Genomic DNA, 25,634 nt, shown 5'->3' on the forward strand with positions numbered 1-25,634 from the left:
CCAAAAGAAGCATCGTGTATTTGTATTAATAAAGTCACTGTACCTTTATTCTAGGCCTATCTTTAATTTGTGCTCTCTTGGATCAAATAGTATCTAGGAAACGGATCAAAAATTTACACTCTTACAAAAACTAAGCGTTTGTGGGTATAATTTTGGAGCTATGCGGGCAACTTAAACCTCACGGCTTCCTTTCGAAGCTTGTGGATTCTTTAATATTAGTCTTAGGCTGTTCATGCATGAAAAGCTTTCCGACAGTTTATGCAGCGGGGTCGAAGGTGCACAACACAATGCTAATTTTATGTCCAGACGGAACTTCAAACGAATCATTTCCTTTTTTTWAAACATACACTTTTTTATTATGTTCAGATAAAGTCAACTTTTAATTTGCTTTTAGACCATTACCAAATTGGTATTTCAATTGCGTTTATTTGTAACTCAATTTYTCAAACATACAAAATTTATAGCCCTCTCACAAGAATCATCGTCCCATTGCAARCTATTTGCAAATAGTTTTAGACAATGTTGTTGGTTTTTATAATTATCCGGTTGACCCTTTGCCCAATAGGTATAYCCAAGTTTTGGTCCATCAAGACCCCAACGCCAAGTTTTCATATCGCCCAACTGATTGCCAGCTGTCCAGAAGGGAAGTTTTCTCAACTCTACAKAAACAAAAAGTAAGTACTTGGAAAAAAAAAAATACAATTGCAGAGCTAACTGTATTTAGTAAGAAAGCTTTCGAACTCCTTTCTGATTGCTTCGGAGTCCAAAACGATGAGTTTCCAATTTCTCTCAAGGCAGTAAGCAGTAGCGCCGAACCAATTCAGCTGAAATTTGTACATATATATATATATATATGATTTATATTATATTCTAGGTATGTATGTATGTATTAAAAAGGAATTTCTTACCTTATCGTTAGCTAAGTGAAATTTCGGATGGTTATAAGCATTGGGGGCCTCCGCTAAAATAATTCATAAAACTTATGTTATATAAAATGGTATGATTGTGTTGAGCAATTCGGAATTTCAAGGATTTATGCCGATTTCGTAATCATTAATCGACGAGAAATCGATACTGAATGACAAGTTTGCAGTCGCCTTATGCGTGTGGATCTTTCTAAGAAAGTTACTTATATATTTCTCGCCATATTAGAGCTCTTTGTTGGTTCAGAGGAGCCCTAAACAAGGGAGTCTGGACACACAAGGAGTTCCAATTTACAAAGTCAACATCTCCACAGTTCTAGGAGTTTGAACTGGTCACTGTCCACTCGGTGGTGGAGCCATAAGATCTCCAGTCTCTTGCATTTCGAGAACAAGGTCAAAAACCTTGCATTTCACAAYTTTAACCATACACTTGAATTTATGAAAATGGAAATAAGAGCTGTAAGTAGGTTGGTGATAGATTCCAGCTACAGACATTGTTCCGGCTTCATAAAGAGCTATCTTTCATTCCAAGTTCAATCAGGCGGAGATCCATAACATAATCGTCGCTTTAGCGGTGAAAGCGGTATAGACTATTTAGAGGTGCCTTTCCCAACTTTGGAACATAATGAAACRGTTTGCATATTTCTTGGCAATCTAAAATCTGATTTTGAATCAAATCTTCAATGTGGGCAACACATCATCGTATCAACGGTATTTTTGGGTGAGCCGCAGAAGGTTACTTTTTTTTTCGAATAGATAAAGTTCTCTTAAATCGCGTGATAATATTTAGAAATATATTACATAACAACTTGAACTTACTTGTTGTTGTAGTTGTACTTGTAGTTGTACTTCTGGTTGTACTTGGGATTGGAGTTGTACTTGTAGTTGTACTTGTACTTATACTTGTACTTGTACTTGGAATTGTAGTTGTATATCTGAAATTGTTGCTCACCGGTGGACCAATTAGTCTCGCCATCAACTGGTTACTTCCAATAGCCAAGAATAGTAGTGTGAACAGCACAAGCTTCCTTGATTGCAACATTTTTGCGCAGTGATTTAAAACTAATACTCCTCGGCAAAGAACTCCCTTTTATATAGCTGAATTTGTGTAAAATTCTTTATTCCATCTTTTATTTGGTCTGAGATATTGTTTTAATTAAAGCTTGTTCATTTTGTTTAAACGAAGATAAAGCTGATTTGGGGCTTTTTACTTTTTGTTATTCCAGAACTTAATCGAAATTGACTATATATTTATGTATATAGCAMATTTAATTTGTTTTGATAAACTCGAACACTTTTTAAGTCACTTTCCAAAGTCGAATGCTCATAGTTTGAAATTTTTTTTYGTGGCTTTATACAGTCAGGGCTAGACTTGAAGTTCGACAATATCTGTTATGAGCTGCGTGGGAATTTCACCTTTAAAATGGTGTCGTATCTGAAGTAGRCGTGGTTGTAGTCCGATTTCGCACATTTACAAACTGTCATAAAAGGACGTAAAGGACCATGTTAGATTGCTTGAAATTGGTCGACTAATTRCTGATATATAGGATTTAACCTCAAAAGTTTGCTCTGTTATAACAGTTATCCAATTCTTATGCCGCTTAACAAGCGAAACCACTGTGCTATTTCTACTACCAGGAGTCAAACAAGTTTAAGCGGGAATAGAAGAGCKTAAGTTAGAGACCAACCGCTGTAAAGAAGCGTTTCAAGCGGTTGCCCCCTCCAGCTTGGAGAGATCTATCTAGGAGTCACATAAAGTTAAAATACATCTATACGTCTATAAGTTCAAAATTATGGTCAAGGTTGTCCAATTTAGGGATCTAGTGAGGCCAATCGGGTTATCAAGCAAGGTCATGAAAGGTTTTATTGCGTTATGTTGGTACTAATCATATCTCTTACTTATGCTGATAAGGTCGGCCATTGTGAATGTTTTGTTAATTTTTTGTTGCTTGCACGAATTTTCGAATAAACATATCGATTGGCTCGTAAAAGTCATTAAGGAGATGTTGGATTCCGTCCATGATGAGAGAGATCYATTCCAGAGAGTCATAACTGGTGATGAATCATGGATTTATGGCTATGACGTGAAAAACAAAGCTCTGTCATTCCWATGGAATTGGAATTGGAATGAAAATTGGAATGAATGGCAATAGCGCGCCAAAATAGATCGAATGTGAAGGTTTGACTATCAAATATCTTCGATTACAGGGGTGTCATGCATCATAAGCTCTTGCCAAAAGGTCGTCCGGTCAATACAGGATAATACCTCCAATTTGCACCAAGCGATCGAAGAATGAGCTAAACAAGTCACAAAAAATTTCTTTTTTTTAAAGGCTTTGAGGATCGAAAGAAGCGCTGGCATAAAACATAATATCGAATGGGAAATATTTCAAAGGCGATAACATTAATGTGGACGAAAGAAAGCGGTCAGATAGATAACTTCAATGTTGCTGATGAAGTAGAGGATCTCGTTGTACTTAGAACGAAGTGTATTAAGTTTGACTCAAAGTTTGCAACACATAGCAAACGAAGACACAAACCGGTCCCTCAGTTTTTGACATATCGATCTGGCATTTTGTAAACGTCCTTTTTGGTTCGAAAATTTGATCTTTTGTCTGATCATAAACGTCCGTTTTTATAGTATATACATAGCTGTCAAACAAACAGAGCGTCCGGAAACAAGTTCTTGTGTGAGAGCTTTTTTATTTAACGATATGTCTTCATAAAATTTGGCACAGCTAGTTTTCCGAAGCATCGCCATTGTTATTTGTTTTTTTTTTTTTTTTTTTTTTTTTTTTTTTTTTTTTTTTTTTTTTTTTTTTTTTTTTTTTTTTTTTTTTTTTTTTTTAATTTATATCAAGTGAATTGGCTCTGCGAGCACCCCTCTACTTTCATTTGGACATAACCCTTCGCGGAGCTCATCTAACTCTTAAGCGGCTGTCTTTCTAGCGTTCCTTTACCAGTATTAAGCTAATTGCCTACAAAATTACAGTTATTTGAGTGTGGCATTACCGAAATCAATTGACAGCCAAGAAATTTACAAGTCAAATTTGGCAATAGTAAAGACTSTCTTTCYGCTTTTGACTATMRCGTGAAAGCGTGTGTGCGTGCRTGTGTGTGGAAGTAGCTGTCGGCGACATCATTTGCAGAAACGCACTGTGGCAAAAGTTTTCTCATTCAATGCTGTGCTGTCGACTTCGTTTTCCAAGCGTATGTGTGTGTGTGTGTGACAATTTAGCTGGGGGGGAAATCGTTTTGCCGCAATTGCTTGTCGCAATGCTTTTCACTTAAAATACGCACAAACACACACACATGTGCTTTCAATCGGGCGAAAAATGCCGCATTTTATTTGCGAAACTTTTATTCAATATTTTTTTGTTGTTGTTGCTGCTGCTATCGCGGCTGTTTTGCTTCTTCTTGTTGTCATTGCACGCCAATGTTGTAATTGAATTTCGTTTAGTCGCCACACACACACACACAAATGTATGCCATATGGCAGCATGTCACTCACATATGCTTTCGCTCGCTTATCCCTCGAACTAGCGAGAAGTTTGTGTGTGTGATTGTTGTAGCAAATCTTTGCAATTGGAAAAGAAATCTTAAAGTAGTTGGCAACGCGACGTGCCCATACGTTTCCGTCGACCGGTGGAATGCATGAAGTTTGCGTTATTTGTTGTTGTTATTGTTATTGTTGTGCTTTCTTTGAACTTCGTATGCATTCGCAAGGGGTTGGTGAGGGCGCGTTGATGCCACTTGTAAGTGGAAAGGCGTTCTGTGGCAATAAATCTGCGCGCGAACCAAAGAGGTGTGGGGAATTTTTTCAGTGTCTCCAGCGCTCCAGCCGATTGGGGTTAAGTGTTTTGCACTGCACACACATATACAAACTATATCCAGCACAAGATTTGAAAAAACAACAAGAACTAAACTTAGATAGCACTTTCACTAAGTTTTCCTTGTCAAGTTTCTCACATCTCTTTGCTGGTGCCGCTGCTCTCACCTCAATGCATTTTTCTCTCTTTGTGTTTTTTTTTTTTTTTTGATTATTTTCATGTTATCTGCGCCGTCTGCGGTCGTTCTACATCGTTGAATTGTTGTCACTGGCATATGCAATGCGCGCCAAATGCAATCGAGCATTAAATTGCCAAGGCACAGGGCAGGGCGTATGAGTAACCAAACAAAAACGAACAAAACATTTACGTCGCGTTCTCTCCTTATCTCTTACTCGCTCTCTATTGCTTTTTTTTGTTGGCGAAATCGTAAAAAATCGTTCTGCCGACAGTTCAATTTGCAGATTAGTTAGCGGAACTGAGTGGCGGTTTCATTATGGATAATATGATGGGAAGAGTCTTCTCTTTTGTTTGTTGAGAGAGATAATGATCTTGTGGCTGAAGTTGGCAACAATGTCTGTCTATGGCAATATATGACAGTCGCAGTGTCACTAAGAATAACGCAGACATTAATCACGCTGAGTGCAAGCTAGAATATACTTAAGGAATGCGAGGGTAATATATTAACACCAACCATTTGTCAACTTACCTTACTTCCATTTTGTTAATTTTTAGTGTTATGTGGTGAAATCCATAAACCCTTCGCTTGCATTTAGCAACATCATTTACATTTAGTCAACAACCTTACTCGAGATCAATTACCATTTTAGCGAAGTCATCAACCATTTCTGATCTCAAAAATATTTGGTGAGGTGAATGACGCCTTTGTTTACGTTTAGCACACTAAACAACCATTTTTGAGGTCAGCGACCCCTTTTTTTTTTTATATTTAGTGAAGTCAATAACCATTTCGGTGAGGTTAATGACCCTTTTATTAACATTTTGTGAAGTCAACAACCATTTCTGATCTCAATGATTCTTGGTGAAATCAATGACCCCTCCCCTTTACAATTATCATAATTACTTATATTAGATCAACAACTTCTTGAGATCAGTGATCTGTTGTTTTACGTTTAGCAAGGTCGATAACCGAGATACCAGCGCATATATTATGAGAATGCGATACTATGGCTGAAAGGAGGCTGATGCATCTAGGCATCAAGCAGCCGAAACAAAATCACATTAAATCCACCAATCCCTCAAGCATCCTAGGTTTTGTAAAGGCTTTAAGATCGAACGAAACAATGTGAAAGAATTTGAGGGCACAATAGACCCATAGTCGTGGTACATATCCCCCCAATCTAACTCTCTAAATGCGTAAGGGTAATTGAGGATTGCGTTAAAGATTCTCTTGAGTACGCTAATTGAGGTAAACAGTATAGTGGCTGCTCCGTTCCCTTAAGGACAGAAAAATTACAATTTTCTTTTTTTTTCGCATTCTTCTGGAGCTCGCAGTTTCATTGGATTCACCTTACAGATATGGGTTTTTCAAAAGTAGCGAATTTTCATTCGAAATTTGCTCAGGTCGCATGTTAATATCAAGTGCCCTCAGTTTAATTCCAGCAGTTCGGAGAGCACATGGAATCCTTACGACTTTGCCTTCAAACACTACCAACTCGTCCATATTAATATGTGTCTAATGCAAAATTGTATGAGGTTCCTATGCTTCCGTACTCCAAAAATGTAGTGGTCTTCTTAAGTAGCTGKTCGAAGGAGTAGGGATGATATCAATACGAAAGCAATACAATAAATTAGACTAAAAAATCGTAATGGTCAATTTAGTCTCAAAAGGTCAGTACTACCGYTTTGCATAGCAAATAGTTTAATATTTGACCCCACGGAAAATTTATGCAGATATTAGTTTCTTTTGCTGTCTTTCTGCTATTCAAAGCACTCACAATTACACACGAATTCTATAAGTATGTATGTATATATTGAACTCCATGGAAGCAGCTGCGTGAAATGACAATGAATGAGCCATTGTGCTTGCATCATTTATTGTCCGAAAAGTCGTCTCGATTGATGGCAGACAAAATGTGCAATTTGGGAAAATAAAATAAATATAAAATTGAATAACTTGAACAATGAAGAAAATCAACCTTGGTACTTGGAGGATGAAATATTTTTTTTATAGATAACAGCTGTTGAAGTCAAATATAAGTATGTAAAAGGATATATTAGGTTGTCAAATATCCTTTTCCGCCTTATTGTCTTTTGAGSTTCGCGGCTATGTGTAAAGCGACTGAAAAATGAAAAATGATTCACAAACGGCAATATCAAGGCATAAAAGCGAGTAATTTTGCCGGAAATCTAGATAAACCATTCTTAACCCTAAAAAATTCGATCCCATCCCTGCTCTTCCTTTTCGACCTCAAATCGCTCGTAAATTATGTTTCCCTTAATGTTTGTTATTTTATCTTTCATTTCCGATGGCTTTTATGATACTATGATCTTTTTTTGTTATCTTAAATGATTTATCCTAGTCTATAAAATAAGCTTTTTGGGATATTTTTGCAAAGTAATATGACAGCATACTGCATAATTTCGAAAACTTCGGTTATCAAAGCAGGCTGGGGGTTTTCAATGATATCAGGAGTCTTAGTTTTTCTTTAGTAGCTTTTGGTTTTTGTCTTTGCTAAGGCTCTTGTTAGTTTTCTTTGAGTAGGTTTTTGTCCTTGCTCGAGCTCTTGTTGGACACCAATAAAATTTTCAGAAATGTACGTTCCATATTCTGTAAAAAAAGRCAACCCATCGAAGACGAACAAATTAGGTAAATGGTAAGACTGCATAATTTGACCTAATACTTGAAGCTCCAATAAAAAAATTKTTTGTCACATGAAAGAATATTAACAGATTAACTGATTATCAGAAATAATATATTCTGATTATCACATCCCGGACCATCATGTTTTCCATTATATGATCATCATATGAATGATATTCTGAATCACCAGATGCTGGCTTATTTGATTTTCATGTGTTCAGATGTGATGGTCAGGTATCACTTTTACAGGTATAGGATCATTAAATGATTTCYCTTCAAATTCATCAGTTGATATATCCTCTAACCAGAATTGGTACGATAACTTTATCTTCATATTTAACAATATGTGATCGCGATTGTAAATCATCACATGATAGAATCTCCTCCTTATGACTTCCAAACTTCATCATTATATTTCAGTCATTGAAAGCCTGCTGTTTTGCGCCACCTATATGGTGATAGCAAAGAAAAATTTTCACTTATCAAATATATAAACCGTAAGTACGCCCTTCTAAAATAAGCAAAGTCACAAATCCTCGAAATTTACCTTAAATCCCCATTTACAACACAATTATGGTAAATATTTTCGTAATCACCACGTGTKGAATTAACGGTTGTTTTTATTTCTCTCTTACCTTTTGCAGAGAACGTATAATATACGTCCTTGTTGACGTTTTGTTTTTATCATGTCGCCAAACCATTTTCGTAAATATTTACGAAGCAGAATTAAATAATTAAGGATGAATGGGTGAGCAAGTAAATAAATAGAAAACACGCAGAGTTGCTTTACACTTATACAACTTGAGATATTTTGGATGCGGAAAATAGATATTTTTAAATAAATTTAAATAATTTGTTAAGCATTTTAAAAAATTACTTGTCAACCAATGCGTTAAATTAGCTTAAAAAAATATGTAAACTATAATATTTCGWTAAAAATGTTATAAAATAGCTCTCCAACGCAAACTCATTTTAAATATTGCTTGTATTTTTAAATATTTTCGATATAATGCACGAAAAAGACAGCTGCGCTCCGCGWACTTCAGCTATATCCCCTAATAGCTGCCTGTTCAATTGGATATTTCCCCCAACCACTCATTAAGCAACACTTTACGCCACATCTGGCAGCGCCGTAACATGTCAGCAATTGGAAAAACAGAAAACTTTTGTCAGAAACGAGAAGAATTTCAACGCGTTTAGATGTGTACGCGGTTTAGTCAAAGTATTTTTTATATTCAATCAAATAAATAGTGAAAACAAGCTAAATTGAAGTGCAATTCGTGTAAGTTCCGAAGTGAAGTGTTCATGCACAAACATGCACAACGGTGTGGCCGAAAATGCATKTGTGTGATTAAAGCTAAAAAAAATTCGTGACAATGCAATCACAGCTGTGCAAAACCTTATGAAATTTTGAAAATTCAATAAGACGCGGCGCCGCCGARGGCGCTCCTCCATTGAGCTGCAAGCGCCTCGACAACGCAAYWCATTCCTCCCGAGGGGCAACGGCTAAGTGTAAACCAAAGATAAAGTCGAAAYCTATAATACAAACTTTTGTGCACGCGATAATAATGAAATAAGGCTAATAAAGTACAATCTGCTGCACCGGGAGCAATAATAATGAAAGCAAAATGTAAAAATAGAAAAACAAAAACAAGTTTTATAAAAAAAACGACAACGTCAAAGCCGCTGTAAAGCGTAAAGAAAGTGAAATGCGAATGTGTACAAAAACAATTTGTTTAGAAACAATAAAAAACGTAACTGACATTCCATTGAAGTGGAAACAAAGCCGCGCATGATTAAATTTTGTTGTCTAGGGAAATGATACATAGTTTTTTAGATTAAAAATTAAATATGATTTTATAAAATTTGTTAATTTATTACGTCGAATATAGTAAATTCAAATTTAATTAATTATCAATATTTTGGTTAATTTAATAACAATTTTGCTGTAAATTTTCCAAAAATGTAAATGTTTATATATTTTTTATTATTTTCTTCCAGTCGCCTTTTGAACGCTGTCCGACCCACCCACCTGCCACCTGGCCATACAGCGACGTACATTACGTACACAAGTAATTAACCAGGTGTGGGTGACAGCTGTCAATATTTTCTTTGTGCAATATACTAATATAAAGTGAAATCAGTGTTTGTTGTTTAGTTTTCATGAATGAAAACTGGTGGAAWGCCGCTGTAGTGATTTGCTAATATTAGCTACAAAGAATTAGTTAAGCTGTAAAGTTGAACTGACAAATTGCTGCAAAGTTTACGCAAAAAAAGGAAAATAATAATAATAACTAATAGTACATACATACATAAGTTCAACATATAAACAGGCCGTAAAAAATAAGGTGAGTAAAAATATCATCTTCAATTAAATGTAACAATTTTAGTTTCTGGTTAAAGAACCTATGTGCATATGTATGTACATATGTCTAGGAAAAAATACATGCACACATATGAATGTTCATACATATGTATGTACAAATTCTAATTCAGTTTGCCACTTCGTTGACTCATCGCACGTAAATATTATCATTTGTTTATAATTTCTWAAGAATTACCTATCAGTTAGCTAGAGTACTCGTAATAAAGAAATTGATATAAAAAAAAATGAAAAAAATTTAAAATTTATAAAAACTTCTGTTATGTTATTGTGGTTGTAGCGGCATAAATTTGCCGAGTTAYGTGGACCCAACTGACGTGGAAACGGGTTCTGTTATCGCCGTTTTTGGCTTATTTTTTTTTTTTTAATATAAGTATATGTATATGTACATATGTATGTTTGCATGGAAGCACTATATAAACACATACATTATTATAAATAGGTACATATGTACATATTTATTTCAAGACATCTTACTATTACTCTTTATTACTTTACGCCCTTGCCACTAATTTAATTGTTCACTTGTTGCCTTTTTCTCAATTGAGACCGGCTTCGTTGACGAAATGGTTTGCGAAAATTTCTGCATCATATATCACTTAGCCCAGCGGGCAATTGACTGTGACATATTTAATTGACGCTGTCATTGAATCGTTGAACATTTCATATTTTCTTGTAATTTATTGGATTTATCGGCACTTTGTGTGCTAATGTAATTTAAATTCATTATCTTAACTAAATAATTAAAGATGGAATTTTCCTTAGTCTTTGAAGTTTATTTTCAATGTARTAGAACGATTTTTTTTAAGTCACGTTTAATTTAAGCAAAGCGGTAAAAGGACGCATTTTTAATTTTTTTTTACCGGTTTTTCAATACTGAGTGTGAATTTTCGTTTTTCAGAACATTTGAAATATCTTTTTCGCAAAAACTATAATTCTGATGGCAACATGCTTCAAACCCTAAAATATCAGTGCAAATTTGTTGTTGTTGTAGCGGCAGAWYTCTGCCGAGTTGGCAGTCTTTAGCAGGATACAAATTCGAGTCCGTTCCGCTTACGTAGAGCCGATTGTTGTGGGAACGGAGACAAAATTTTTGTGCCGTTCATTGCAAGAAGTTGAGAGCCTCGTTTGTCAGTTTAATGTRCTTTTATCTTTACGTTTACTATCTTCATGTCTGTAACAGAAGTGTGTTCACTACTCGAACGAGTCAAAGTTGTTAAAACATCTTTTCACAACCACTTTTCTCACTTGCTGATTCTGTCATTCTCGCTTTCTTGATTAAGTTTATTTAGGAAAYCATTTTGGTAACATTTTCTATGATTTTTTTTTTGCGTAATTTTTTGAAGATACATTTGAGCCATAGATAAAATTAGCAGTCCGGTTTAATTATGATCAGATAGTACCTAAAACGTGTTTTTATGGAAAATTCTTGCATAATTTTCCGCGCAAATTTTTTTGTTACGAAAAAACTGCGGACCCTGTTTTAGTGTTTGAGATATCGATCTGAAATTTTGTCCATGTGCTTTTTTTTCGAAAAGTTGCTAATTTGCTCGAACAGCGATCGGACTACTATGGTATATACATAGTTGTCATACAAATGGATCGACGAAATCAAGTCCTTATATGGAAAACTTGTTTATTTGACAAGATATCTTCAAGAAATTTGGCATAGATTAATGTCCAAGGCAACGCTATAATATCCGGACATAATATTCATATCGGATCACTAAAACATATAGCTGTCATACAAACTAGTCGGTCAAAATCAAGTCCTCGTATGGAAGACTTCTTTATTTAACAAGATATCTTCAAGAAATTTGGCATAGATTAATGTCCAAGGCAATGTCACAATATCGTCACCACTATATATCGGACCACTATAGCATATATGTAGCTACCATACAAATGGATCGATCAAACTAAAATCCTTGTATGAAAAACTTTTTATTTGAYAAGCTATCCTCACGATAACTTGGCATAGCTTATAGCTCAACACAGTGCTATAATCCACAAATAAATTTTTATGATCGGCTCACTATAGCATATAGCTGTCATAYAAACTGAACGCTCAATACCAAGTCTTTGTATGAAACGTTTGTTTATTTGTGAAGAAATAGAAGCTATAATGTATTTTATAAATTGTTTTTAGCATTTCCTGCCTCCGCTTTTGTTATTCATCTGCGACAACCATTCAATTATTACCATGACTGCTCAATGTTTGATTATGATTTAATRGCTAAGTAAACAGTATACAAACATGCATATATACATAYATATATATATTTCCGCAGATAAACTGATAACGGTAATGGACGCCAAAACAGAGTGATATTTATTTTATCACCAAGAACTAAATATTCAAATGTATATATATATAATATAATATATATATATATATATATGTATATATATATATGTCATATCATGTACATGCATGTACATGTTTGCTCATATACCTTTATCGGATTTGCACTGGCGCCTTCAGTGTGCAGCTACTAACTGCTTACACTTTCGCGCCGCTAAAAATGTGAATATATTTCTTTTCATATATTTATATACAATACATATAAATGTATATTTAAATCTGTGTATGTCTGTATGTATGCAGTTAGACAATCGACAATACGCTCCCACATTTTTGCGCTTTCATTTAATATTTTCTACACGCCAAGCAGTCAGCCTGACAGCTAGCGGCCGCCTAGCGAACGTGCAAACGCTACGCAACGCAGCGCGACTGACGTTAATTGGCCGTATCGGAATGCCATCGTTTTGGGCCGGCTTCTGTGCCACATTGGAATACATATTCATTTTATTTTTCATATTTTTTCGCCTTATTTTGGCGCATTTTCGCCTCCACTTGTTGCTGCTGGTTCCCAAAACGACGCTGCTCATTGTTTTTGGCGTTCTGTCGATACTCACTTACAAACGTTGTTATTTTTATTGCTCGTGTTTGGTCTAACGTCTTGGCTTTCTTATTCAAATATTATTTTATTTAATGAAATTCAGTTATACGCAAGTAATTCGCATTTCTCACAAGCTGGGAGAGCCATAAATGGCCGCACACGCGCTTCACGTCCAATATATGCACATAAATATTATTTCAAAATTAAATATAAAAAACATTAAAAAACAAATAATTTACTTACTGTGCATTTATTACAGTCAATTTTTAAAGTTTTCCACGAAATAATAATTTTCGATTATTTCTTTTTTGTATTTTGAAAATTGTTTATGCACCAATTTTTTGATTATCCAAAACCGCTTTGTGTTCCCGTTGTTGCTATTTCACATCGATTGAGGTTTTAAAATATTTCTAGAATCACAAGCATGACGTAATTAATTCATTAAGCACACGAGTATTCGCTGAATTCTAGATTGAAAATACATGCAAACATAGTTACAAATACATAAGTAAATATATATGTGAATATTATGTGTATATGTATATACACACATATATATATAAACAGTTTCGAGTTCTGCATATACATATAYAGAAGTATGTCCGGCATTTGGCGCATTATTTTACTCGATTTGTACAGGATTATTAATCATTTGCGCTCACATACATACTTAGATACATACATATACTATAATGTACATATGCATACTCTATATAAGTATTTAAAGAAAGCCAAAGTTTTTGTTCTTCGGCACCGCTGATAAGCTTCGTAAATAAAGCTTTTATTACAGATTTAAKTATCAACAATTAAATATACTTAATTAATACTGGTTCTCAGTAATGCCAGACAGACGTTCAGTTTAATCTGAGCTCGAGCATTCGTCACACAGAACGTTCGCTCGAACTTTAAGAGTGAGTAGATATCTAATATCGATACTTCACCTAGTCTYTTGAATTACTTATGCCCATCYAGCTCGCATGTGATGCCATAGGTTAWGACCTGCCATTAGGTTCTGCAGTCCWTTCGAGACCGTAAAAATCGTGCGTKTRTTTCCTTATGAAATATTACTTGTGTACCATTAGAARAGTTATGTGCTATGAGGAATCCATTATTTTATATTAAAATTTTATTCAGCGTAGTTCAAATAATCTGACTTTGATCAAATTTGCACTGATTTTCGATAACTTGTTTCCATTTTGAAGGTAGTTTCATAATGCCACTCTAATAGAAACACTCTTTCCTATTGGAAACACATTTGCACAGTCGGTTTTCATGCGGTTTTTTGAAGGCAGGGACATGTAGTAATCAGTTAGTGTCAAGGCAACGCACTATACGTGGACATATAAGAACTTTGCAATCAAGCTCCCGAAGCTTCTGGCGAGTTCTTATAGTTGACTATAGCCGGTCACTTCTAGATCGATTTTGCTGCGATTCAGCAGTAAATCGTAGGGTCTAAATTTGATCCATGAAGTTATTTCGCTAATTATTGTGGCATCGAGCTTCTTTTTAAATCCACTCTTGGTAGAATGGCTCCAAACAGTCTTTCGTGCAATGTCCATCTTTGACTCGTGCTCAAGCAATTCGTGTATAGCAATCACAAGATTGTCTGAAAAAGTCTACCGCTTATAGCCTAAACCGATCGCACATAAATAACGCGAGATACTAATTACTGACGCTATCTTTGGAAAAATTATTAATTGATTTTTACTGGTACTTTTAAATTATTCATATAGAAGTAGGATTGGAGGTGAAGTCTTCTATCGGAAGCTCTCCATCAACTCTAGTTTTGGGCCACCAGACCACTATAGTGTCTTTCAAACGGAAGGAGCTTCTATTAAGGTAGCAATAGATGTACTGCTCCGAAGTGCATCTTCCTTCGAAGAGGTGTGCATTCATATCTGTATCCTAGCAGTTACAAAACTAATCAACGAGTTCATAGTCTTCTTAGCAACAGTATCAAACTTCTTCGATATTACACTTGAATGGATAAGCTTGCTAGTGAGGCATCTTTACCCATTTCATCCGTTCGAAAGTTAGTCGTTTTTCCGACGTCCTCTTGCGTTATAGCGCTGTGCTAATGGACCCTCAGTGAGCTCGGCAAGCGTTGGTCAACAACCAAAATCCGAACCGAAATCCTTCTAGGCCAGAGCAAACCGCAAGAGGACCTCCGAACTATTTGCTCTTACCAAAGTCAATATCACCGATATTTTAGGTGTTAGGACGCTTTTTGCAAAGATTTACCCCGGGATAACACAAACACTCSGACACTCTTTGTAAGTTGCCCGGCTTTTCTCTATGTGAGATAACAATATCTCGATAGACCTAACCCCGAAGTAAATGAAAAAAACGAAAATGTGTCCAAGAGAGATCCATCGATCCATCACGACCTAATCCAACCTAAGGTTTTTAAGGTTCAGTTCAAATAAGAGTTTCTTTGAAAGAACATTTTTAAGTAAGATTTCTAGTCTAACGTGACTAGCGGCTGGGTTGGTGCTTTCAAGCTGTATAAATTTTTCTAATGCTGCGAAGTAAAAGTTATCGACTATGATATGAGTCACAAGATGTGATTTGCTTTAGTTTTCAGATTTCCAATGGCAACCTGGATTGGTTCTTTATGAACTAATATTTATCAGATCTCAACTTGTGTTGAAACATTTCAGCCAGTTCATTACCGTTGAGCATGAACTTCGTCTGTTGCAATCGATAGTCAGACCATCTTCAATGTATTTTTTTTTTTTTAATTCATACATTTTGTTAATTTGTCAGTTCTTCCACTGTTATTATTTTGATAGTTCAGTCTGTCTGTCCTGTAAGTCTGTAAATTATATTGTTGCTGAGCATTCCTACCCATCGGTTGATAACTACAGTATAATGTTTGATATTTTATACACATACAAAATAAATATATACAATAATAACAACAAAAATCAACCTAATTAAATGTTGTTGTACAAACTCATGGAATTCTATTTTTGTGCTGTGAAATCATCTTCAGCACCGCTGATAACCTCAAACCCATGAAATTATGAACTGAGTAAAAAAAGCTTAATTACAAAGGCACACACACACGCTCATACGTTCGTATACAATGCCTGCAAATTAAAATTAGTGGCAGTACCTTCACAGTTGCTCAACCGCGCATTTTCCGTTTGGTGTCATAAATCATTTTACAGGCTTGACAGCGCACTGGCTCACTGAGCGCACACATACATACATACATACATACATACATACATCTGCATATGTATTCTGTGTATAAAGCAGCGCCAGTTGGGTGGCGTGGGAGAGGTCTACCGCATTTCAAGTGCAATATGTCTACAAGCATATGCACATGTGTGGGTGTGTGTGTGAGTGTGTGCGAATATGAGTGCGCGCCATCTCATCATTGCCTCATTATCACGCTTATTAGCTGAGAGTGCACAARTGTGCTTACAAAACGGCAGCGTAGCGGCGCACAGACTCAGGCTGGGCTAATTTGAGCCGGGCTGAGCGCCATTGCGATGAGTTGATGGGCTAAAAATGGCAAAATGCCGAGCGTTAACAACACTTGCAGCGCTATTGAATGCGAAGAATTTAAGCAATTACATGTGTGTGTGTGTGTGTGTGTGTGTGCCACAAGCGCCCATACGTCTTTGCCTTGTTGCATTTTTTATTTATGACCGCTGATTGATAGCCAACGATACGGCAGTGACACCGCGTCCATTGGCCGGTCAGCAAATGCCGTGACTCAGTTCARTCCTAATGTGCAAATACAAATGGTTGACGTAAACGTCAGCTGCAACTTAATTAAACATCGCAATCGATACGCAAGTGACGTGTTGCACGTACAGACAATGTGCCTCATATATGCTACTCTATTGTTTGCATACAGACACATACACACACACGTATATAACTATGTTTGAATATTTGCAGGTGATTATCGGTAGCTACAAGTGTGCTATTTACACTTGTTTACCAATKGACTACATATTATGTACTGAACAGCAACTATTTAAACAAGTGCATACATACTTACATATTTACATACAACAATATGTACATCCATGCATCGGTTGTACTATTTATTTACAGAGACCTTGCTCAGACACTGCTGCTCTGCTTCCCAGCAATATATAATAGTATATGGTATGTAAATAGAATGTATGTATGTGTATGTGTKTGCTTATGTGCGTATGCGTACGGATGCGTTTCTTCATTTATCTCTGTGCATTACGGAAGTAGTTGAGAAAAACAGCTTTTTTCGATTTTTTTTCACCAACAAAGCGCTTTCTTTTCTCACAAAAATGTGGTATTTTTTCTAGTCTATGCTCGCGCTGTCAAAATTTCCTGTTCTTTTTTCAAAATTTTTTGAGGTTTGTATATTGTTTTCTCAAAATGTTGCTTTCTAACCGGGAAAAATTCCAGCATTTTCAGCCCTTCCCAAAAAAGTACGATAGTTGCCAGGCAGTACTGAGCACTGCAGACTCAAGCAACACTTGTCACCTGTCGGTTTTGCAACATAGAACAGAAAATCCTTTAAAATGCCTAGCAATTTGTAACAGCATGCTGGAAGCTCAAGGATCCATCTACGTGGACAGGGATCACATCACCTCCACTGCGCCCAAAAACAACGACGATTTGATGATTCGCAATAGTGTTTGGAGTTGTTTAAGCGTAAAAGCCGAGTTTCTGCAGGCGTTGTATGCGGGGATATTACCTCTCGTCGAGTCGGTGACACTCTGGTCGTGGAGAGATTATGCTAGGGTTCTGCCAGGAGCGTTCTTTTCTAGGTCGGAGGTTCAGACACCTCATGCAAAAGAGGTACCTGTCMCTCCATTAGKTGATGGSAATTTGGATACGCCTTYACCCTGTTTASTCTAAGCRGTCTCCAGTTATTGATGGTTTTAACAGAGAGATGTGCAAAAACTTGTGRAAGTTCATTCCGGATTACCTGAAGTGCGTCTAGAAGGAATACTTTCCACACGAGTGGAAAAGTGATAGGGTTGTTMYTTGCCTGAAGTYCTCTGATAAGATCARGAGCRATTAGCTTTYGTAYCGGGGCATCAGCCTTCTTTCAGTACYTGGAAARATGAGGGAAARAGTTGTGGTGGAACGGCTTCAGGAGCTAAAGCGGGGYATGTGGTCGGATAGGCAGTATGGATTCAGAAATCAACCTATTACAAAGTAAATGTATGGTTTTATGTTCAGAATGTTTTAGGCAGAATGACTTGTTGACTTCAAGGGGRYGTTTGACTACCTWAGGTGGAATAGAGCAGTGCAACGACTGTAGGCGCTTGGCTATCCGGAACTCCCTCTTTGGCGGAGCTACTTTTCAGACAGAAAGGCCTCTCTAGTCGGCATGATTGAGAGTATGTAGATCGGAGAGGTTCGTAGCTGCCCGCACTGTTCCATATTTGGAATCTCATTAATATCGTAAATATTTGGGGGTTAGGTGTGGGGTAGACTTATCGATGGGAAAGCGGTGACTATGCTGTTTAAGGGCACATTGTCGCCRRTTCGTCCACCTATTGTCGTGAACGTTCCGATTGAGCGGTGTCAGCATCAGATATATATGTGACGCAGTCAAATGCACATGGYGTGTATGGGGTCCTCCAACCCCTGGTCACCAGTCACCAGTCTAGGACAGTATGGAAGCGCAGTTTAGTTTAGTTAGTTTCGGTCTTCAGTCTRTRCATTCCACAAAACCAATTGAYACTGTAAATGCCTGACAARTTCATGCAAGTGAAAAGATAATGAAATTTCGTAGAGGTTTACGAAAATGATTCGATACTCTTTTTCTACAGTTTTGGTTTGCCGATTTTTTAGAACTTGTTTTTATTCATTTAAAGATCGCATGCAGTTTTCTGGAATATTGTGTTAATATTTCCTATTTTTATACCCTGAACATGATAAATTAAGTTAGGCACGAAGTTTGTAATACCTATAAGTAAACGTCGGAGACCCCATAAAATACAAATGTATAGGTATATGAATGATCCCAGGCCGCGCTGAGTTGATTTAGCCATATCCGTCTGTATANTTCGTCCACCTATTGTCGTGAACGTTCCGATTGAGCGGTGTCAGCATCAGATATATATGTGACGCAGTCAAATGCACATGGCGTGTATGGGGTCCTCCAACCCCTGGTCACCAGTCACCAGTCTAGGACAGTATGGAAGCGCAGTTTAGTTTAGTTAGTTTCGGTCTTCAGTCTRTRCATTCCACAAAACCAATTGAYACTGTAAATGCCTGACAARTTCATGCAAGTGAAAAGATAATGAAATTTCGTAGAGATTTATGAAAATTGTTCGATACTCTTTTTCTACAGTTTTGGTTTGCCGATTTTTTAGAACTTGTTTTTATTCATTTAAAGATCGCATGCAGTTTTCTGGAATATTGTGTTAATATTTCCTATTTTTATACCCTGAACATGATAAATTAAGTTAGGCACGAAGTTTGTAATACCTATAAGTAAACGTCGGAGACCCCATAAAATACAAATGTATAGGTATATGAATGATCCCAGGCCGCGCTGAGTTGATTTAGCCATATCCGTCTGTATATATGTGAACTAGTCCCTCAGTTTTTGAGATAGTGATCTGAAATTTCGCACTCGTCATTTTCCCTCCAAGAAGCTGCTCATTTGCCGGAACCGCCGATATCGGACCACTATAGCATATAGCTGCCATATAAACAGAACGTTCGGAATCAAGTGAATTTTTTCCTGTTTTCTTGAATGTTTGAACCATGCTGGAGCTCTTTCTTCATTGTTTTGGCGATTCTACGGGACTATTTTGAACAAATTTCAATAACTTCAATTACGCTATTTTGCTGATTACTTTATGATATATTTCAACTCTGCTTTTTTATTAATAAATTTCCATTTGAAATCATCATCACAAGGGTTAAGAGTTCAGTTGAGTGTTACAAAGCATCGTACGGTTTCCACATTCTCAGAACTTAAATATTTATTCGCAAATTTATAACTCAAAACTGCGCTATTTAAACCATAAACGCTCGAATTGGCATTGCAAAATCTATAGACACACACATACATACCATATGTATGCACGTTTGTATACCAAGCATTTTATGGCGGCCCTTCTGTTACACGTTGGGTCGCAAAAAGCAACCAGAACACAAAGTGGTAAGCGCCCTTTGCCCGTCCATTTCACCCGCCACTAGCCAGCTGCGGGTCGCCACTAAATTGTGAATGGACGAAGCGGCAAGTTGCTTGCATGCCATGCGCCTCTGCCTCGCTGTAAGTTAGCACCGATGAGTGCTTGTGTATGCTGGTGCTGTTGCCGGCGGCATCTGTTCGACAATCGTTGTTTCAAAATAAATTTACTTTGCTTGTTTGCTTTCAACATTGAGTTCATTGAATATTTTCCTTGTATTCGTCTATACCATACRTTGTGTGTGTATGTGTGTGCATATTGTTGCTGTAGTTCAGATAAGGCAACGCGCTGCGAACAAAAACAAAGAGAAAGCCACACAACCAAATGCAAAGGCCAAGGATTCGCCCAACTGACCCAGTTTCTCGCCGCATATCACCAAACAAAGTGGGCCATYGGTCCACTGGTGCGGGTGCATAAAGAAATTTTTTTGTTTTTTTTTCGCTTACTTTTTGTTGTTCGGGACTTCTCGCTCTTTGACGTTGCAGCTCCGTTTGCTTTCAAGTGCTTGCAGTTATTAATTGGCCGCAATTAGGAAATTAAATGGAAATATGCAGCATTAACAATACATGTTGTATGTATGTATGTGTGTTTGTGTGTTGGTGTATAGGGGTTTATGTAGAAATAATACTTTTGGCGCACAAAACTAGAAAATAGAGAGAATTTCTCAGTGAAATTGTGCGATTGGCCGAGCATGCTCCTGCAGCTGTTGAGCTGTTGAAGTGACAGCCGCCGTCATGCTGTCATGCCCATAAATACCCACATCAACACATTTACATGCACACACATAGTCGCTGAAATGTTTCGAAAAAGGTGTGCTCATTTTAGTATCTCTTGGGCTTGGTCATGTTTCAATGTTAAGGAATTCTTACCTGCACTTTGACAGTTTTTATTGTGTTTTAGTGTAATGAATGGAATGCGTAGAGCAATGCGTGCAGTTGAAAGGCATAAATGGAAGGAAAGGAATTGAAAAGGTGGGTAGTTCAAAAGTCAATTAAAACGGATAAAAAACTGTAGGAAAATGCTATTAAGGGTGGATTAAGTACATAAAAGTATGGTGGTAATAGAAATGGAAACAGCTGCCGCACTACCACGCAAATAAAGGGTGCTACAGTTTGTTTTTCGCACTGTTTTCTTTATTTTTATACTCTCGCAACAAAGTTGCTAAAGAGAGTATTATAGTTTTGTTCACATAACGGTTGTTTGTAAGTCCTAAAACTAAAAGAGTCAGATATAGGGTTATATATACCAAAGTGATCAGGGTGACGAGTAGAGTTGAAATCCGGATGTCTGTCTGTCCGTCCGTCCGTCCGTGCAAGCTGAACTTGAGCAAAAATCGAGATATCATGATGAAACTTGACGCACGTATTTCTTGGCTCCATAAGAAGGTTAAGTTCGAAGATGGGCATAATCGGCCCACTGCCACGCCCACAAAATGGCGGAAACCGAAAACCTATAAAGTGTCATAACTACGCCATAAATCAAGATATTAAAATTAAATTTGGCACAAAGGATCGCATTAGGGAGGGGCATATTTGGACGTAATTTTTTTGGAAAAGTGGGCGTGACCCCGGCCCCTACTAACTTTTTTGTACATATCTCGAAAACTACTATAGCTATGTCAACCAAAATGTATAGAGTCGTTTCTTTTAGGTATTTCCATATATAGTTCAAAAATGGAAGAAACCGGATAATAACCACGCCCACCTCTCATACAAAGGTTAAGTTGAAAATCACTAAAAGTGCGTTAAGCTACTAACAAAAAACGTCAGAAACACTAAATTTTACGGAAAAAATCTCAAAAGGAAGCTGCATCCAGGTTTTTTTAAAATTGAAAATGGGCGTGGCGTCGCCCACTTATCGACCAAAAACCATATCTCAGGAAGTACTCTACCGATTTCAATGAAATTCGGTATATAATATTTTCTTAACACCCTGATGACATGTACCAAATATGGGTGAAATCGGTTCACAACCACGCCTGAAATCTCGATTATCACTTTATCATGCGAAAGTATGAAATGTTCGGTGACACCCGAAATTAGCCCTTCCTTACTTGTTTTTGTTTATTTTCTTACGTACAAAAAAGTCTATGCACATAAGAGTAGACTGGCAAGTTAGTGGAAACTACATAATGTACATCTATAAAGCTTCAAATTATGCCTTCTGCCAATTTTCCTCATATCTCACATGCATACAATCCTCTTCAAGAGTAAAATTAAACAAGCCTTTAGCTTCCGCTTTTCGAAAACCAATGTTTTTTTCTGATAAGAAGAATCTGACTATAAAAATCGACAGTCGTTTGGAGTTTAATTTTCCGGTCTCTTCTACARTCAAGTTAAAGTAACAGGAACGGACCCAGATTTATACTCGCCTTAGGAAATAATATTGCTAATAATTAATATTTCTCTTGGAACTATTTGATTTATACTTAGTGTCGCTCCGAGATATTATATATTTCTGTTAGCGTGGTCGTCATTTTAGGTTAGGTTAAGTTAAATAGGACAATAAGCCACGCATAGAACAGTTTTGGTCGTTTGCGATACCAGATGGAGTTCTACATGGACAGGAGTAGTYACCCTTYAGGATGCCATGACGCAAATTTTAACAGACTCTGGGGCCTCATTATCAATACATCCTSCAGTGTRTCATAAGGTGGGGAACCTAGGYGCTTACAGCGCAGTCTTGCTACTGCGGGACAAATRCAYACGAGATGCTCCATGGTTTTCYTKGTGCTCTGCTCTAGACATTTCCTGCAGTCTTCTCGATCTGTCAGCCCCATCCTGGGGACATGTTGTGGCGACACCGTCCTTTTAAATTTGATCTTTCTACGAGTTATGTCGTGGTTACAATCTTTTGAATTTTGCAGTGCTGTTATTGTATCGCTCACCTAACGATTGTTTTTATCTGGATCTATATAGAGTTATGTACAATATATGTATATTATACAAATAATTAGGACGAGTTGAATTTCGAGTAAATCCGCCCGTCCGTTTGTCTYCCATGTGAAAGATGTAACTTGAGTAAAAATTTAAATATCGCAATGAAACTTCGTACACGTATTCCTTACCAAAGCATGWAGGCAAGACCATTACCAGGCTATAAATTAAGCATACAACTTTAATTTGACACAGAAGATTGCAGTAATAAAAAGTACCTGAGAGCTAAAGACATTGGAAATATGTGCGTGGCCCCGCCCTCTAAATGGTTTAATGTCCATATMTCTCAAACCATTCAAGCTATAATTATCATTTTTGACCAAAACTAATGTCTTAAGTAAATAAATTGTTGAAACTGATGATATATAACCGTTCCATTAAAAAATAATAAAAGCGCGGTAAATCAATAAATAATAATCCAGAGGAATTTTACTCTCGAGGTGGTGTGAACRAGTGGTTTAAAGGAGACGGTGTCAAAATTAGACGATAGGCATGACACCGCCCACATTTTGACCCACATCTCAGGATCTGCTCGATCGATCAAGACGAAATTTACCATATCATATACATATGGACGAAATCGGAMTACAACCGCATTTACTTCCCTTATAACACAATTTTAATTCTGTTTAGTGCTTTCACTTTCCCGCATGCAAATCAAGCGCCAACAAATATATTGGAATAAAACTTTGCGCAAATTACATCCTTTTTATCTTCCCTTTAAAAAAAAAAAAAATCGTAATATAGCGAATTTCTTTATTATTTTAACTCATTCTTGAATAGCTGTAACTTTTTTTCAACTTCCCCGAATTTAATTTATTTTGGGGTTAAATGAAGTTTAAAATCTTATCTTTCCAATACTACTATGACACAATTTAATTGCTAGCACTGGAGATATACGTCTGCAAYGACATCTATTGACAAAATACGAAAAGACTTTTTCGACTACGCAATATTACAGCAATTSGGAGAAAATCCTTTTTTTAAATATAGTATGACAAAAATGGGTTGACTTTATGCCGAATATATTGACCAATATTTGAGTTATCTTGGAGTTGTGGTGGAGAACTGTGCGGTATATCTCGAGTAAATTTAATAAAAACAAGAAAAACGTGAACTTCGGCTTCTCCGAAACTAAAATACTCTTCCCAGTTGCATTTTTTATAGATTTTGAATTTTATTTTGATCGTTCAGTGTGCATGGCAGCTATTTGCTAYATTAGTCTGATATCGGGCGTACCCACAAATAAACAGGTTCTTTGGGAGAAATAAACGTGTACAAAATTTTAGATCGATATATGTAAGTATACAAGTATACACGTCACGCTGATTATTTGCATATATGGGAAGAATATATCTCTTATAGGTATACCCTGTGCAGCTGAATGTGCCAATTTTAAGAGATATATGTTTAAGATCTTCAYCAAATACTTCCAAGATATTTTGCTACAGTTACCCACGAGTTTACACGGGGCATACCGAGTTGTGATTTGTCTACAAAAGCGGTAAAAATAGWAAAGATTTCGAATCAACTGTTTCTGTGGAAAAAGCGCGCTTYTGTTTCTCGATAAATCTATAAATCTGTTTGATCGAAAACAATGCAACAGTTCAATTATTCAAAAGTTTTCGAAAGAATAGTTTTCTTTCCTTATTTTGTTTTAATTCAAAAATTGGGCAATTGGAAGATTGATATTATTGTAGCTTTCGATTCGGTTGAATCTTCAATGTACATGTTTTACAATTTATAACCACTTGAGGGCAATATATGTATCTTATATCTCGACTGACGTCAACATGTTTCGTAAATATTTTAAAAAAAGATAAAACTTAAATTTCATAAAGCCTCACATCACATTTCGTATTCTTAGATGTCTCAGAAGTGTTCTAATATAAAAATCTTAAACGATTGTGTAGGAATAGACAGCTTTTACCTGCTTGTGATAAATACAAGCAATCTAATAAAAATTTTACTAATATCAATTTATATGTATGTATGTATATAAGTACGTATGTATGTGTGCCTTTTACAAACCCAGAAAATGTAAATTATATACCTAGATCTTCAYACAAACATACATTTGAATTCAAACAACGCACGACCGGCCAGTTCACACGCCTAGTATTGTCTCACGTCGAATACATTTGCTTGCCTCAACCACAACAACAATACGACGAAAAGTATACAATAATAAAATGAAAAATTAGAAAAATTATAAAATTCTAAAATGAATGAAAAACTTTACGCGACCGGATTGCCGGCGTCATTTGGCTCACACTGCGTAGCAACAACAACACTAATGTGGTCGAAATGTGTGACTGTGTGTGTTTGTATGCCATATACTTATACATACATATGTATATGGATAATTTGAATTAAAATATGTTCTCTTAAAGACGCAAATCTACAAAATGGTGACTAAATCTCGGCGAGTTGCCCGTAGAAAAATATAAAAAATACCAACAATCTGCTATAATAATAAAATATGTGAATTTCTGTGGATAGTGCTTAGRTATAGTTATTTGCAGTTGTGTATTTCTGTTGATATTAATTTAGTGTCGCACCAAAAGTGCTAAATTTAAGAGGTTAGCACACACTCTTCTTACGTACGCGCCACTCAGTTTGTATTTAGAAAAATTCTTCCTACATATAATGGTGTATAAATACAAGCTGCGCCTCTT

The 25,634-nt window shown here is 36.4% G+C and overlaps 2 protein-coding genes across 2 annotated transcripts in view; one reads left to right on the forward strand and one right to left on the reverse strand.

The window, feature by feature from the left end:
• Nucleotides 1-379: 379 nt before the first annotated feature.
• LOC108966600 (C-type lectin mannose-binding isoform-like) lies at nucleotides 380-1,966 on the reverse strand. The gene is made up of 4 exons (XM_018929591.1): nucleotides 1,743-1,966; nucleotides 909-961; nucleotides 716-824; nucleotides 380-659 (listed from the first exon to the last, which is right to left on the reverse strand). The coding sequence occupies exons 1-4, from the start codon at nucleotides 1,963-1,965 to the stop codon at nucleotides 436-438; spliced, it is 609 nt and encodes a 202-aa protein (XP_018785136.1). The 5' UTR covers nucleotide 1,966; the 3' UTR covers nucleotides 380-435.
• Nucleotides 1,967-8,762: 6,796 nt separating this feature from the next.
• LOC108966599 (piezo-type mechanosensitive ion channel component) overlaps nucleotides 8,763-25,634 on the forward strand; it is a gene marked incomplete at its 3' end in the record, with an annotated part of 89,886 nt that continues 73,014 nt past the window's right edge. Inside the window, 2 exon segments of the mRNA XM_018929590.1 lie at nucleotides 8,763-8,856; nucleotides 9,576-9,922.

The sequence above is a fragment of the Bactrocera latifrons genome, unplaced genomic scaffold, assembly GCF_001853355.1.
Source record: "Bactrocera latifrons isolate USDA-ARS-PBARC rearing strain unplaced genomic scaffold, ASM185335v1 scaffold_165, whole genome shotgun sequence".
NCBI lineage: Eukaryota > Metazoa > Arthropoda > Insecta > Diptera > Tephritidae > Bactrocera > Bactrocera latifrons.